Below are 15,453 nucleotides of genomic sequence, written 5' to 3'. Positions count from 1 at the left end.
ACATACACACATACACAAGGAGCATGTGTCCCTTCATGTATAAGCATGTTTTAATTCTATTCTCTTTTGTATGTGCCTGTTGATGACTCAAACCTTCTGCTATTTGCTTAGTGAAATCTATTCCTTAGTTATTTACATTATGCTACAATTTCCCCCAATATATTAATTTGACATCTGAAAGTAATAATACAGAATTACTGTTTCCATTTTTTAGAGAACCACTACCGGCTTGTTACACATGGTGGATTTTCTGATGTTAGGGAGTATAGGTACTGGAACACACAGACCAGAAAACTCGACTTTGAAGGTCTGATTGAAGATCTTTCAGGTGCACCTGCAGACTCTGTTGTTGTGTTGCATCCCTGTGCACACAATCCAACTGGCTGTGACCCATCACATGAGCAGTGGGACAGGATTGCTGACATTATTGAGGTACATAAATCACAAAACATTTGTAGTACATGTATCCCAATGAAACTAGGGACTAAATGTAAAATTAATTTTTTCTTTGAAATACATAAACAAAGCTGAAGGGAAAACTATAAAACAGAATAGCATAAAGGTACGCTGGCTTGTAACTCCAAAAGGATTTTTTGTTTCTTTTCTAAGTTCAAGTTTCAAGAACACTGTATGTGACTGTAGCTCATAGCTAGTTGTTTTCAGAGGCTTAGTTTAATAATTTAGGTATTTTAAATATCTTGGCACTGCCTCATTGTCTTCCTTGCTGAAATATGGATTATGTGGAACTTAGATGACTAACAGCCAGTAAAAGGTTAGAGATTTTTGATTATGGATTTTTGTTGGTTTTCAATCCATATCTTCTTCAGACAGGTTGAGCTTCTGTCAGCACTAAAGAAATTCTAAAAAGATTATATCCCAACAACTAGAAGAGACAATGAAACTTGGAACTGACTGAAGTTCTCCAAAGCATTGTGGGCTAGTAATCATATTATTTAGAATGTTCAGTTGTATTTGTTATAGTACTAAGACACACATGTGATAACTTTAGTTCTTATGCAACATTTAATCAGCTGCTGGTATTGAAATGGTGCAGTGCAGATGTGGCCATCAGGCAGCTGAATCTCACATGGTCAACTTTTATTGATTTTTATCATTGTCAGGGCTGTGAATGACCTATTTTTATTGATTTATTTAACCTAATCACTGTAGGGTCTTCAAATCCTCTCTTACATTAGACCATGGTTTCACACACACAGTATTTTTTTACATCACAGTTGTCTACAAAATAACACTAATTTTAATACAGAAAATAGTAATAAAATAGCATTAATAGTTAAAAATGTTTTGAAGGTTTTAGAGACAATGTGAATAAATAGTATTGGCTAAGAACTAATGATGTTAATATCGGTATTTCTCCTGCTGCTGCTGCCTCTAATAGTAATAGTGATAATGATTATAGTGACTGACACAAAAATATTTACAAATGTACAAAATTGATATTTTTTGATAAAGCAGATTCTGAGGGAGGGAAATTTATTTAGACTGCACCAGCTAGTAGCACCATTAAATGAGAAAAAAATCTAGTTTGAAAGAAGAAAGTAATTAGGTAATGAATGTGTGCAGAACAAAGGTAGACATTATTGAAGCTTCAGTAAATATTTCATTAACTATGTTCTGAAACTGAAGATGTTTTTCAGCTCTCTCATATAATAAGGAAGGTTACTCCAGAGTGATGTTTCTGTTATTGGAAATGACTCTGAGAGAGTGATTGACTGATGGAATAGGAGATAATTTCTCTGGAGGCAATTACAGACGAGGGGAGTTATGAGGTACAGTGAACACTGTTAAGGCAGTAGAGGAGTCAGACTGCATTCAGCCAGGATAGGTGTGCATATGATGGTGAAATTTGATCAAAGGGTCAAACGTGACAGAAATTTCAAGCCCAGATGTTCCAGGCAATATGAGCTTTCCTGAAAAAGACCTTGCTGGATAATGTTGCTGTAATTGAAAGCATAAGGCCTGTAAAAATTTCCTTTCCAATTCAAAAGCGAAGAGCTTTATATATATTTCTTTGGGGCTAAGGAGAGATGCTTGTCTATTGTTGCTATATGCAAAATCCAAGTTAGATTTTCATCTATTATTGATCCCAGACTTTTGCTGAGGGAGAGAAGTTGATATTTGTTCCATTTAGGATTAAATGTGGTATAGATTCCTGACATATTACGCTCATGAGCCTAGAATGACCAAACAGGACTGCTCGGATTTTAGATGGGTTGAATTTTAACCCTATGTTCCATGTCCACATGCATAGCACACAGAGGTCAGTACTGAAATTCTCGATGCCATTTTTCAAGTTTATTCATTTTACACTTAAGATACAATTGCAGGTTATCAGGATACAAATGACATGCACAGGACAAAACTAATGACACATCATTGACATAAATGAAAAGAGTATAGGACCTAGTACCTAACCCTTGGGGATGTCTGATACTACCTGTTCCCAATATGACTTTGTAGTGCTGAACAAGACGCAATGCTGGCTAAATGTCAGGTATGAGCGGAACCATTGCACTTGACTTAGTGACAAATTTAGGCTGCTAAGTTTGGCAAGCAAAATGTTGAACATGACAGTGTGAAAGGGTTTTCTGAAGTCTAAGAAGCACAAGACAGTTGCCTCATGTGCATCCATGCCAAGCTTCAGGTCACCTGTTACCTTTATTAAGGCAGTTGTTGTGCTGAGATGTTAACGCAAATCTGATTGGTGTTCTTCTACTAGATCGTTGGCAGTTAGGTAGCTTTTTAACTGGTCATAGACTAAGGTACTCGACAGTGCCAGAAGAATGGAAATAAACTGACAGTCAAAGGCTGCTGTGGAAATGCAATTTCTAGGCATGCTTGAGGGAAAACATCTGTGGTTAAGAAGTGGCTTATGATAACTGTTGTAGTGGGCAATAGTGGGTCAATAGTAAGCTTCAGCATCTGAACTATGATGGCACAGTGTCCATCAGGTGCTGATCTGATATGCCTGATAGATTTTTTAATGGTTTTGCATGAAACATGCTTTAGACAGAATTTCTGTGATGACCGTTGTTAATGCCCATGATGTAATCAATAAGTCTTTGTTTCCTTTGCGGTTCAATTGAAATGGTAGGTAGTGTGAAGTACTGATTCAGTTCTTCAGCTGGGACAATGGTATCAGCTGCAACTTTGACTCTAACTATACCAAGATCATGCAGGTCTTTCCATTGTGCAACTCGTCTCTGTCTGTTGTTGGATAATTTCTTGCACCTCAATTGCAAATTCAGATAAATTAATGTGTTTCAAGCCTCCATGTGTAGTCATTTGTGGCTTCTTCCTGGGACATTCTAGTGAATACACCATGAGACTGAACTCATGCCAGGTGCAGATATTGATGAGGCACAAATTATTCTGTTCGAGGATTTCATTGAAATTCTACATATGAGGGTGTGACTACTGGTTGTGTCATGGACAGACACGAATTCAAATAATGCTGAAAAAAAATGTTTGAAGAAAATAGCAAACAGTTAAATTTCACACTGGAAGGACTGTTGTACAGAAAATTTATGTTGATGTCATCAGCTGTAACTATATGCTTAAATGTCTGTTTGAGACTTGACAAGGAAGTTTTGAATGAGACAAACCTGACTACTTTAGGAGGTTGTACAGGACACATATTTGGCACTTTCTATTATGGGTTTGTTCTCTATAAATCTTCATTACCTTTGTATGTGTTTAGCAAGGTAGGTGATAAATCAGAGTGTAAGTGTGCACCTACTTCAGCTCTTCATTTGTTATGTCATGCCTTAGAACTAGTGGAAAGTCTTGCTTTGAGCCAGGTCTCCAATGAAATATTACATGGATGGCTGTCTTGGAATATACAATGGCGCTCATAGAGATGAGCTGGCAGATGTTGGACATTTGCATGTACAACATGGAGCTTGGCGCATTCAGTTGTAGCTCATGCAAGGACACTGCTGGTGGATACTTCTGATTCAGTCAGTGCTTACAACAGCATGGAGCATAAGGAATGTGTTGATATGGGAGAACTCCAGGAAGCAAAGGAGATTCAGGTAGTTTCTGGTAGAAGGAAGGTTTTGTGGCTAAGGTCAGCAGTGTTTGCATCAGTCATGGGATAACAGAGTGGTGATAGGAAATGGAACCCTTGCTGAAAAGGCCTAGAATAATCTGCATGTAATAGTATTAAAAGCAAAACAGTCAGAATAAAAAGAGAGTGTACTATTAATAACACTAACAATGAGTGACAGCAGTGATAGAGTAATGGACAAATTAATAAGAAACAATAAAAAGCAATTGGTACTGAGGTAAGGCACAAATATTAAGAAAAGATAATATTTAATTTACATTATACAAAAAAACCACAATTGTAATGTGGTGTGTCTAGCTTAGAACCTTCTCTTCTGTTGTTGTCTGTTGCAATCTTTAGCTTCCATGATCAAGATAGCAGATTTAAGTGTTTGTATTACTTCTGCACATTTTTTGCTGCAGTAACTGTCAAGGCCATGAAATTAATTAGCCACTGAAATTACTTTTCCAGGAACGAAGGCTGTTCCCATTTTTTGACATTGCCTATCAGGGACTAGCTTCTGGAGATATTGATGAAGATGCCTGGGCTGTCAGACGCTTCGCTGAAAGAGGCATTGAATTTTTCTCTGCACAGTCTTTTTCTAAGAACTGTGGGTTATATGGTAAGTTATATCAGTTTCTAACATACCTGCTGACACATCAGTTTGAAATATTTCTTAGATACAGATATACTGAGCAAAATGCATGTTCTATACTTCCTCATTTATCTGAAGCTGTCAGTGCAATCAGAGGAATGAATGAATGAAGGTGAACACACTCATAACAGTTTTTCAGTTTTTACAGTGGTTGCATCTATGCATAAATGAATGCTTAAAAAATAAAAAATTGACTAATGAAATTAAGAAAGCCAATAACAATAGAAAGGTCACAATAAATTACTGTTTCAATTGAACTGAAGTTAAAATTTGTGACTGGTAGTTTACACTTTAGGTACCCGGTAAATCAATACGACACTAGTAGCCCCAGTCTGACCTCATCTTCAAGATGTACACAAATACTGAAAATACAAATTCCCGAAATTATTATTTCTTTTCAGAGCACCATATGTTTATCACTGCATGATTCTGTCATACTAAATAATTATACCTATATTTTTGACACATTTTTCATTCATTTTATGCCTGTTGATTGTCATTCTCTAACTATGTTCTGCCTGAAATCAATCCCTGAGCTTCTCTCACTTGATGACTGTGAAGTATTGTTTAAATTATCTCAGTTACGGGAGACCCATGAAAGATTTCAGAAGGAGACATGGCTAAAGACAAGCAGTTATTGTACCAATAAGCTGAAGGTTTTGAGGAAGCTTTCAAAGAGGAAAACTGCCCTCCCGATTTTGTCCTCACTGAGTATCAACTGTGGTCTTGCACAGGTGATTGTTGGTCCTAAGAGTGTGCTTCTATGACTGCCTCTTTTGTGGACGTTGTCTTGCATTGCAGTTATTCATCTAATAAAGAGATTGCTGTCTCACATCAGGATGTAAATAATCAATTTTTGAAAATACAATGTTTGAAATTGTAATGTAGCATTTTTTTCACATCACTGTGTGTTACCTGTCATCCTGATCCCATCCTGGGGTAGGACATCACAGTGCTAAAACACATACCTTATGCCCTGAAGAATTTCCCCCTCTGTCTTGCACTACCACTCATGACTGGAGTGATTTAATCGCATTCTCCACCAGCACATTGACTACCAGTTGCCATATCCTTAAATGAGGAATTTCCCCAACACTGTCTTCACATCCCTCCCAGAGTGGTATTTTAGCATCCTCTAAACCAACATAATGTACTTATACATTTCTGTGTCAGTCCGACTCCCACCTCTGACTGACTGGTCATATTCATGTGGAAGATAGAGACACAAGACCTGTCCCACACATTTGGAAAATGCTTTCTATTCCAGTCTTATGAAGGGCATTTTATACCTTACAAAAGGCAAAATGTGAAAGCAGCTAGATTGTATACCATGTTGGCAACAACTACTATGCAGTATTCTACACAAACATGACCATGAACAAACTAGCCACCCAGATAAACAGCTGCGACCACATGTGTGTGCAAAAGGCAACTAGGTGACTAAGTTGTAAAGAATGCTGCACAATATAAAGTGATTGAATTGAGTGGCTGCTCAAGCCATTAGATTCTAACTTATCTTCCCAACAAAAGCATTTCTGTGCTGTTTCCATCCATGAATAGGTAGTTTTGCATTTTTTTTTTTAGTGAGGGTGCAATATATACTTCAGGTTTAATTGCATAAGCTTCTTCAGATTTGCCAAAAAAAGTGAAAAGTTGTTATTTCACAAGTGATTTGCACTCTTGTACCTTGTTAATGTTTTCACTTTACATAGAATCTCAAGTAACTGACATCATGATGACACCATCATACCAATCACGAATAAATCGAGCACTGTTAAGCAAAACTTTAACTGTGCCATAAAAATGAAACACAAACACAATAAAGAGTAACAGCCCACACACAATACATCCGACATTCTCCCTCCATAGCAACAGCATCTGTCAGCTAACAAATCTGATAACTACTCCCACTTACTAACTTAGGTAAAGATGTGCTGAAATAAATCTGCATTTGCATCCAAATCAACTTCCGGACTTTGCAAAGCACTAAAATTGCAGTGTCATGTATCAGAGTTAGTTTGCATTCTGTTCATGTATGTTGCACAGGAATAATAACTTTTGCATTCAAGCATATTATCTCTTCAGTCCCTTTATGAGTGACACACAGGTGATTGTAGGAATATTAGAGTTGTCACTGATTCTTGAAACTTTGTAACTAGGTTTTCATAGAATAATTGGTGTCTATCTCAGTGTCTGCCATTTCAAGTTTCTCAGCATTTCCAAGACTTCCTACAAAGAGTCAAACCTGTGACTATTTGTACTGCCCTTCTTTTTATATGTTCAATATCACCTTTTAGTCATATTTAGTAAGAGTTCCACACACTGCATTTTCCCAGTATACAGGCTGTGATCTGAGTTCAGCTACAAGCTTTACCTACACTTGAGCCTAAGTGATTGTTCTTGTTCACTTTCCCACAAATTGTTACACCCAAGTATTCACATGGGTGTGATGATTTCAGGTATGTCTCACTGATAATATAGTTGTAGGCCACTACTTTTCTGCATTTTGTAAAATGCATAGTGTTACATTTCTGAACATACGAATCAAATTTACAAGTTTTACTCAACTTTTAAAACTTAATGTCAGAACACACTTTCCTGTCAATAACATGCTGCAACCTTCCTACCAAGACATCCTCAGTCCCATGAAAAATTTTATAACAATGAAAATAATCAATTATTGATAGTATAATGTAACTGGAAAGATAAAAAAAAAAAAAACCCTGCTCACCAAGCAATGGAAGGGGAACACACACAAAAAAAGATTTAACTTTTACAATTGGCTCCTTATTCTGTAGAAGAGTTGAAGGGGAAGTAAGAGGGTTGAAGGGATGTCAAAAATGTTTGTAAGTGGTGTAGAGAGTTTGCAACTGGTAGGACCGAAATTCACGATGAACAAAGGAGCAAGACACCGCCAATTTCTGAGGAGACAGTGTTGGAGGTTGAGCAAAGCATGCGTGAAGATTGGTGGATCACCCTCGATGATCTCTGTACGTTGGTTCCTGAGGTTTTCTGAAGCACTGCTCACAGAATTTTAATGGAAACATTGAACTACCGGAAGGTGTGCGCAAAATGGGGACCATGCATGCTGACTAAGGAACACATGTGGCAACGATTTGATGCTTCCTGCGCATTTCTTCACCGCCTTGCAGCCGAACAGGACAACTTTCTGGACTCACTTGTCATGGGTGACGAAACCTGGGCATACCACTTTACACCTAAGAAAGAAGAGGTTCATAACTTTCTGATCAGCATGGCAGTGAGCTGGTATGACATGAGCATACAAAAACTGCCACAGCATCTACAAAAACGTATCAACAGAAATGGTGATTATGTCAAAAAATAGCTAAATGTTCATGCTGTAAACTGATGTAAACCATTGTAGAAATAAACAGGTCTATCTACTTATAAACAAATAGGAGACCTTACTTTCGGGATTACCCTCATATGTTTGCCTACTCTTTTCCCTAGAAACTAAAAATTAATTATTTCCAACTTACTAAAGCAACTTAAAACTGATGTAGATTTTCATCTAAGACAGCTCCCTTCAGAAATCTTGCTCTGTGTTGATGTAAACTGAAGGTACACTGTTAAACATCAAGAGGATGAATGCACTGTTAATCATACTCTTCTAGCCAATGACAGATCTCAATAATACTGAAGCTTTTGCAACAAATGATAGACAATGAGTGCTAACGTGTATCACATTTTTTGTTGCTTCTGAAATTATGGACAGTTAACATGTGCAAGGAAGAAGATAAGTAAACATAATATGTAATTCTAACAAACAGAAAGAAATCAGAAGTTATAGGAAACTTAGGAAAGGGTGAATGTGCAGTACAACTTTCTCAAGGTTATGGGAGCGAATACGAACACAGAAAGACTTAAGGAAAAAAAATAAAAAGCTCTTAAATATTGCAACAAAAGCTGATAGCCAAGCCAGATTGTCACAGTGTAAGTGCCTGAAAACTTCCATTTGTATGAAACCTATTGAAACACTGCACTTGTGGTTACAGTTGAAGAGAGTACAAGAAGTTTTCATATCGGGCTCAATGTTAATAGACTATGCAGGAGATTTATATGAAACATGGAAGTTCAAGGAATGTTTAGTGCTTGTTAAGGATGGCAGACGGGACTTAAAATATCACTATGAGATTTGAGAAATTGTTCTTTGGGGAGGAAAACTACATGCTAACAAAAATTCACCTGATACCATTTGCAATGAATTCTTCAATAATATTGAACAGAAGAACTTTCTCTTGGAACAGATTGACAACACTGATGAAACTGGACTGTTTTGGATGAGCAAGCCCACAAAAAATTCAGCCTCTCAGACTGAAGTGCAGGCTGATTATGAGTTATACCTGCAGTCTCAGTTCCACACTGACCTGGATTACTGGGAGCTTCCTGTGTGGAGTTTAGAACTGATGATAGAACAGATTATGTTTCTTGGGGCACTTGGTTTTAAAAAACACACAGTATTTCATGACCTATGCACACATTGTGATATGATCAGTGAAAGATAACACATAAAAGACATAAGCAACCTGTTTGAATTTAAAATAAAATGTCAAACCTAAATTTTTGAAGCAAATTTATCCAACATGCATGATCTCTCTCAAATCAAGAGAAAACTTGGCTTATATAAGTAAACAATTATGTGAAATAAATGGGTTTTACACTTAGCTGGTTTTGTGACAACTTTGAAACAAATATCTTAAATATTAATACCTTAGCAGCAGTTTATCCTCATAAAAGCAATAGAAATCATGGAACACCAACAGATCATATCTCCTACTTGTGGTGGCTAATGATACAAAATCTAGTGCATGATGTAACAGAACATAAGATAAAAACAAAATAAACTGAATTAGCTATTAGAAATCTCTGTACATCACCAAATGATGCATGTTCATTGATATGTTTTTGGTGTTGCTGGATATGTCAAAGGCTCCTTTTTTAATTGATAAAAACATTCTCTTCACATGCCTCCCTCCCTTCCCTTTCTTTTTCCCTGTTCCTGATGTAACTATGATAGTTGCCTATCTTACTCCAGGCATAACTGGTAGCATCAGGCTCTGTACTTTGTGAAAGCGGATTGCAGTAAAGATCTTTGTCACTATTACCAGTGAAATCTCCAGAGAGTACCACCTGTGCAGTTTTCTGCTAGTCATTTAGCTCCTGTGGCATTTTTCCTGATTGCACACTGCTTTTGGGACCATGGTGTGAACAATGGCCTTGTTAATCTCCAAATCTTCTGATATTAATCCCAGAGACAATCATCATCCTTATACTAGCCTTTGTCATATATGATTGGTATTATCTGTTAGAGTTTGTCGACATTTGACTTCAATATTATTCATAATTAACAGTTTCCTTTTTTGCTCTCGAAGCATTTGAACAAACCACAGACACCTTTTCTACTTGCTGAAACTGTTGTATCCTTGCACCATTATTCCATGGATTCTATTGCTACTTTGATAACTTTTTATTAGACTTTAAGATTTATGCAAATGAAAGCAGAGTTCCCAAAAACATTTGTCAAGCTGTAAAAGACAAAGGCATTTCAATTTAGTGTGATGAATACAATATGGCTCTCGACCGATGCTGATGGTTATGGGGTAGGTCCAGTCCTAGTACAAATTCAGAAAGGTACTGAATATGTGATAGCTTATGCTTTCAGCGTATTTTTCAAGTCTGAGATGAATTACTGTACTACAGAGAAAGCTTGTCTTGCAGTTTCTGTTTCTGTCTGTGTTTATCCAGTAAACCATTACAGTTGTGATGGACCACCATCCTCTATGCTTGCTGACGATCCTGAATGCTCCGTAAGCTGAACTGATGAAAAGGGCACTGAAACTTCAGTAGTATGACACCACAGTGGAAAAAAAGATGCAAATACATGAATATCAACTGCCATTCAAGTAATCCTTTAGAATAACACTGCAGCACTATGAAATTTCAGCCACTGCTCCATTAAATGATATCGCTGCTGAACAGAAAGGAGATCCAGCACTAGTGAAAGCCATAAAAGTTTTGAAGAAAGAGGAACAAAATGAAGGAGAATTCCAGTTAATAAATGGAACACTGAATAAGCGGATCTATGACCTGATGGGTCTGCAATGGTTACTTGTCATTCAAGCTCATCTATGGCCAGTTTTCCCAAAGATTGTCCATGATGCTCCAACATCTGATCACCTGGGATTTAGAAGGTTTTAAATAGAATCAGACATAGGGAACAATGGCCACATCAATACTGGTCCATTAAGACAATATGTGAGCCACTGTAATGACTGGCAGTGGTGGAAACATTTTCTGCAATTACCTCTAGGGCATCTGGTACCATTTCCACCTGTTGCAGTACCATTCCACTGAACTGGAATTTACCTCTTGGGCATGTTCCTGATAGTGACAAAACAGAAAGTGATGGATAGTATTCTACACTTTACTACTACATCACTAGCTGCACTGACTGCTATAGTTCTGGAAATAGCAAAGTTCTCTGAACATAATTTTGAAACATGTAGAACACTATGTGTTGGTCTCGGACTGTAGAAAAGTTTTACAAAGGTTAGTATCAGAGATAATTTCCCAGTTTGACATCATGTACAGGATTACAGCTATCTGACACACCCAGATGCATGATCTCACAAAATGTTTTAATAAGATATTGATAGATATCTCTCAACATATGCTGAGTCAAACAAGGAGACTGTGGTAACATTTACATATAACACCATGAAGAATGATTCTACAAGCTTCACATTGTTCTCTCTGCTCCACAGTAATGAGGCCGCTATGGCAGTTGATACATTGTTCCTATTTGAACTGCATGATACTCAGGATCAGTACCTGAAACTCCTCATTACAATGACAAGAAAATAGAGATGGCTCATATATGGATCCTTGACACCTAGGAAAAGAACTGAGGATGCTATAATCTGAGTACTGGGCAGTGAGATACAGCCCAGGAGATTTGTTATGGATTTCTACACCTATGCAGAAAGTGGGATTATCAGAAACTTTACTGAAGTGGTACTTCACCACATATTGTATTGTGATTGTTGGACATTACATATGAAGTTGAAGATTATGACCATTCATCAAAAAGGTAAAAGTGCAGAGATGTTGTCCATGTCTTTCTTATGAAGACCTACTAAAATCCTGAGATGCAGATCAGAGTATTCAAGGAAACTGAAGACCCACTTGACAGTCACAAAGCTTTGGTGGAGGACCTTCAATGCTCACAGCAGTGAAGAGAGTGACAACATGAGCAGAATGCAAGGGTCTATCAGTGCTACCATATAGAGGACCATCGACAACATCTAGATCCAGAATGATATAGGTAGCACCTTTGAGAAATTCTGAAACAGTGGGTCACTATTTCTCCACGAGAGTGAGCAATGCCACAAACTATGTTGCATGCCTTATGGAGTGGTGGTTAGTGTCAAAGGCTGGTGAGCTACAGGGCACCATTTCAAAACCTACCAGCAGCAATTGGTATTTATTGTTTCTGAAATCTTCTCAAAAGTTCTTACGTTTGTGATGTTTGTATCTTCTGCAATATTTGACATTCATATGAAGAGCAGAACTCTCCATTCAGGAGTTCAGTTCTGTTCTGTCTGCACAATGATATTTGTAATAAACATGATTTCAGTGCAATGTGTTGTGCTTCATTGAATACCTTGCTATTGGATTTATGATGTGACAATACTGTGTAAAGCAGATTACCATACATATTGCATAATCTTTTTTAAGTATCTTGGAATTGTTGCACTCACTTCCCAGTATGCTTACTCCTTTGTGGTTTATGGTGTTGACAATAGAAATCAGTTCCAGCTGAACTATGATATACACAATCACAACAGAACCTCCTTCTACAGAGTTCAAAATGAAGTTATGCACTCTTGTGGGAAGATATGCAACACACTCCCATACAAGATAAAGTAAGAAATTGGAAATATGTTCCAATTCAAAAGAAATTTAAGCACATTCCTCATTAACCACTCTTTTTACACATTATCTTCATATCTAGATTTAGGTATTGAAATGTTCTGTTAATACATGGCAAGTGTCAGTAAAGCTGCATGTACTGCAAATAGGACTCAGTGTTTGTAGATGCAGGAAAATATTTTCTTTGAAAAATACCACTGTAATCAAGTAAATCTTAAGCCACTAACAGCAGATAAACAGTAGCTATTTAGTATAACTGAAAAGGCAGCAGCTTTCCTTCTAAGTTATTCAGTTAAAATACAATGGGCTCAGATTAGAGGGTCATGTGGGTAGGGGCTGGGAGCTTCATGTACAGTGTAACATGAAAACTGAGAATCTCCAAATTGGCAAAATTACAAGATACGTTTAACACAGGATGCTTTCTAGTTGCTTCCAAGCAGGCTTGCACATGTGGTTGAGGTTGTGGCTTGAATGCCTGCATGGAACATTCCTGCTAGGTAAAGGCACCAATTCTCAGGCTTGACAGTACCTGCTGTCAGCAACATATCAGACACAGTTCAAGAGTTTGGAGGTATTATCAGAAAACTACAGGATGGAAACTGAAGACACTCCACTAAGAAAAAAATAAATGAAAGAATGACTACACAAAAATAGTTGGAAGAACACTGAAATAAACAGCCCTGCTCTCATTTAGGATAAAATTATTTTAGGCATTGGCCCACGCCACTGTAAAAGGAAGACACTGTAAAGGAAGACATTCACCAGTATACAGCAGTGAACTGCTCTGAAGAGGACCATAGGGAATCAGTCAAAACATCAGCAGTTTAGTTGTTTTAGTAATATACAATGACTTGGCCCAATACACAAAATTATTTTACCCACAATGACACGAGCTGTGGAAGCCTACAAAATTAACAGTATTGCATTCAGTTTATGAACTATGACCACCCCCAGAATCAAACCTTGGATTTCAAACCAAATTTAGAGATGTAATTGTGAATAGCGCTAAGCAGTTTAGTGATATTTTATTGTTAACATAGAATACAAATTAAGTTTCTATGATCTTCTTTTCTTTTTTAAATGTATTTGTTGACTTTCTCCTATCTCTGACAACACCTCTCCTTGAATAGATGTACAGAACACAATGCATGAATGACTGACTGAACATGCACACATTTTTTAAATATACTGCACTATTTAGATATCAGTCAACTCACCAAACTTTCTGGATGCACATTGTAAATTCAAAATTTTGGCAGTTTTACAAGACATGAATACATTTTCTTCTCCACAGGTGAACGCACAGGGAACCTGGCTGTGATGCTAAACAATCCAGACAAGATTGAGAAAGTGAAATCTCAGTTTATTGTTATCGCACGATCAATATACTGCAGTCCGCCTAGTCAAGGTGCTCGTATAGTAACTACCATGCTAGAAGATCCTAAACTGAAGGAAGAGTGGTAAGTAAAATATTAATTAAAGTGCATAAAAAGCTTTTGGCATTGATAAATGCTATAATTAATACATGTAAACAAGATTTTTTTATTTGAGTTTGATTTTAACATTTTTGAAATATAAATTTATTTGAATTAATAACAAAATGCAATATAAAGCTTCCATTTTGGTATGGTTTTTCTAACTAGACAGAAATATTGGGGATATCATTAAATAATCAGGATGCATTCTTATGACAAATTATGTGGACAGCAACAAAGGAAAGTGAATTAATTAAATTGACTCGGGAACACAATTAAATAGATAATCCCATGAGGGATATAGAAGTACTAACTTCTGTGAGAGTATTAGTCAAAAATATTATAGTAAAAAAAACACATGATGACATTATGCTTCTTCTTTTGCAAATTGAGGGTTTAGGCCTTATGGCCTGTTCTGGCCTCACCATTGTTACCTTGGCCTTCCCACACTCCTCTTTCCAATGATACTGTATTTCATCACTTGTTAAGTGATTCTGTGAGGTGACCTGCTCTTTCAAAACATGCTTCTATTGGATTACTTTTTCTGTTAATAGCTGTACTCCCCATGTATTTCCTTATTTCTTCATTTCTTATTTTGAACATCTTTTGTGCAACTATCACAGATCTAAGGAATTTAATTTCTAATGTTTCAAGATGTCTTACCTCTCTTGATCTTAATGTCAACTTCCTGCTCCATTTACTACGGTGGTTAGTGCCATAGCTCTTTGAAACTTCATTTGGTTTTGTCTTTTAGTTTTACCCTTTAATGTTATTCTTATATATGTTGAGAGGTGTTAATTTTCTTACTTGCATCTCCCTGTTCTTCAAAAGTTATGTCCTAGATATTGGAAATAGGACACATGTTCTATTATTACATTACTAATGGTTATATAAGTTCTTATGGGGTGTTAACATTGTGTATAGAACATTTATTTATCAGTTTTAAATATGGACAATGGGAATGCCACTTCATGGGATTTGTAATCGTTCATGAGCCTCTTGGTCTATGGACATGCTGCACAGAACTATCGTTAAGTACAATGTTTCCTTAGAGAGCTCTGATAATTCAAGGTGTCATTTGCCTCAAGGAATAATTTTATAATTTTTTTAAGATGGTTGTAACATGCATTATGATATAGGGCATTAGCTCCTAAGTATTCTTTCTTGGTCCTACTAATATCCAATGCCTGAAAAAAATGCCTGACATTACATTAGTATATCCTTCCCTGAAAATCAAGTTAGCATAACACTGATAAACGATGCTGTTCATTAAAAATTGCCAATTTTAATTGTTGGTGACT

The 15,453-nt window shown here is 36.8% G+C and overlaps 1 protein-coding gene across 1 annotated transcript in view; it reads left to right on the top strand.

Moving 5' to 3' along the window:
- LOC126475044 (aspartate aminotransferase, cytoplasmic-like) overlaps positions 1-15,453 on the top strand; it is a 58,548-nt gene that overhangs the window by 33,823 nt on the left and 9,272 nt on the right. The window contains exons 4-6 of the mRNA XM_050102591.1: positions 215-432; positions 4,541-4,691; positions 13,972-14,137. Of these exons, the coding sequence (XP_049958548.1) occupies positions 215-432; positions 4,541-4,691; positions 13,972-14,137 (535 nt within the window). The remainder of the gene's footprint in view (positions 1-214; positions 433-4,540; positions 4,692-13,971; positions 14,138-15,453) is intronic.

This window comes from Schistocerca serialis, chromosome 4 (assembly GCF_023864345.2).
Source record: "Schistocerca serialis cubense isolate TAMUIC-IGC-003099 chromosome 4, iqSchSeri2.2, whole genome shotgun sequence".
Taxonomy (NCBI): Eukaryota; Metazoa; Arthropoda; class Insecta; order Orthoptera; family Acrididae; genus Schistocerca; species Schistocerca serialis.
The sequence above is the reverse complement of the archived record's forward strand: the minus strand, read 5'-3'. Positions and strand labels throughout refer to the sequence as shown.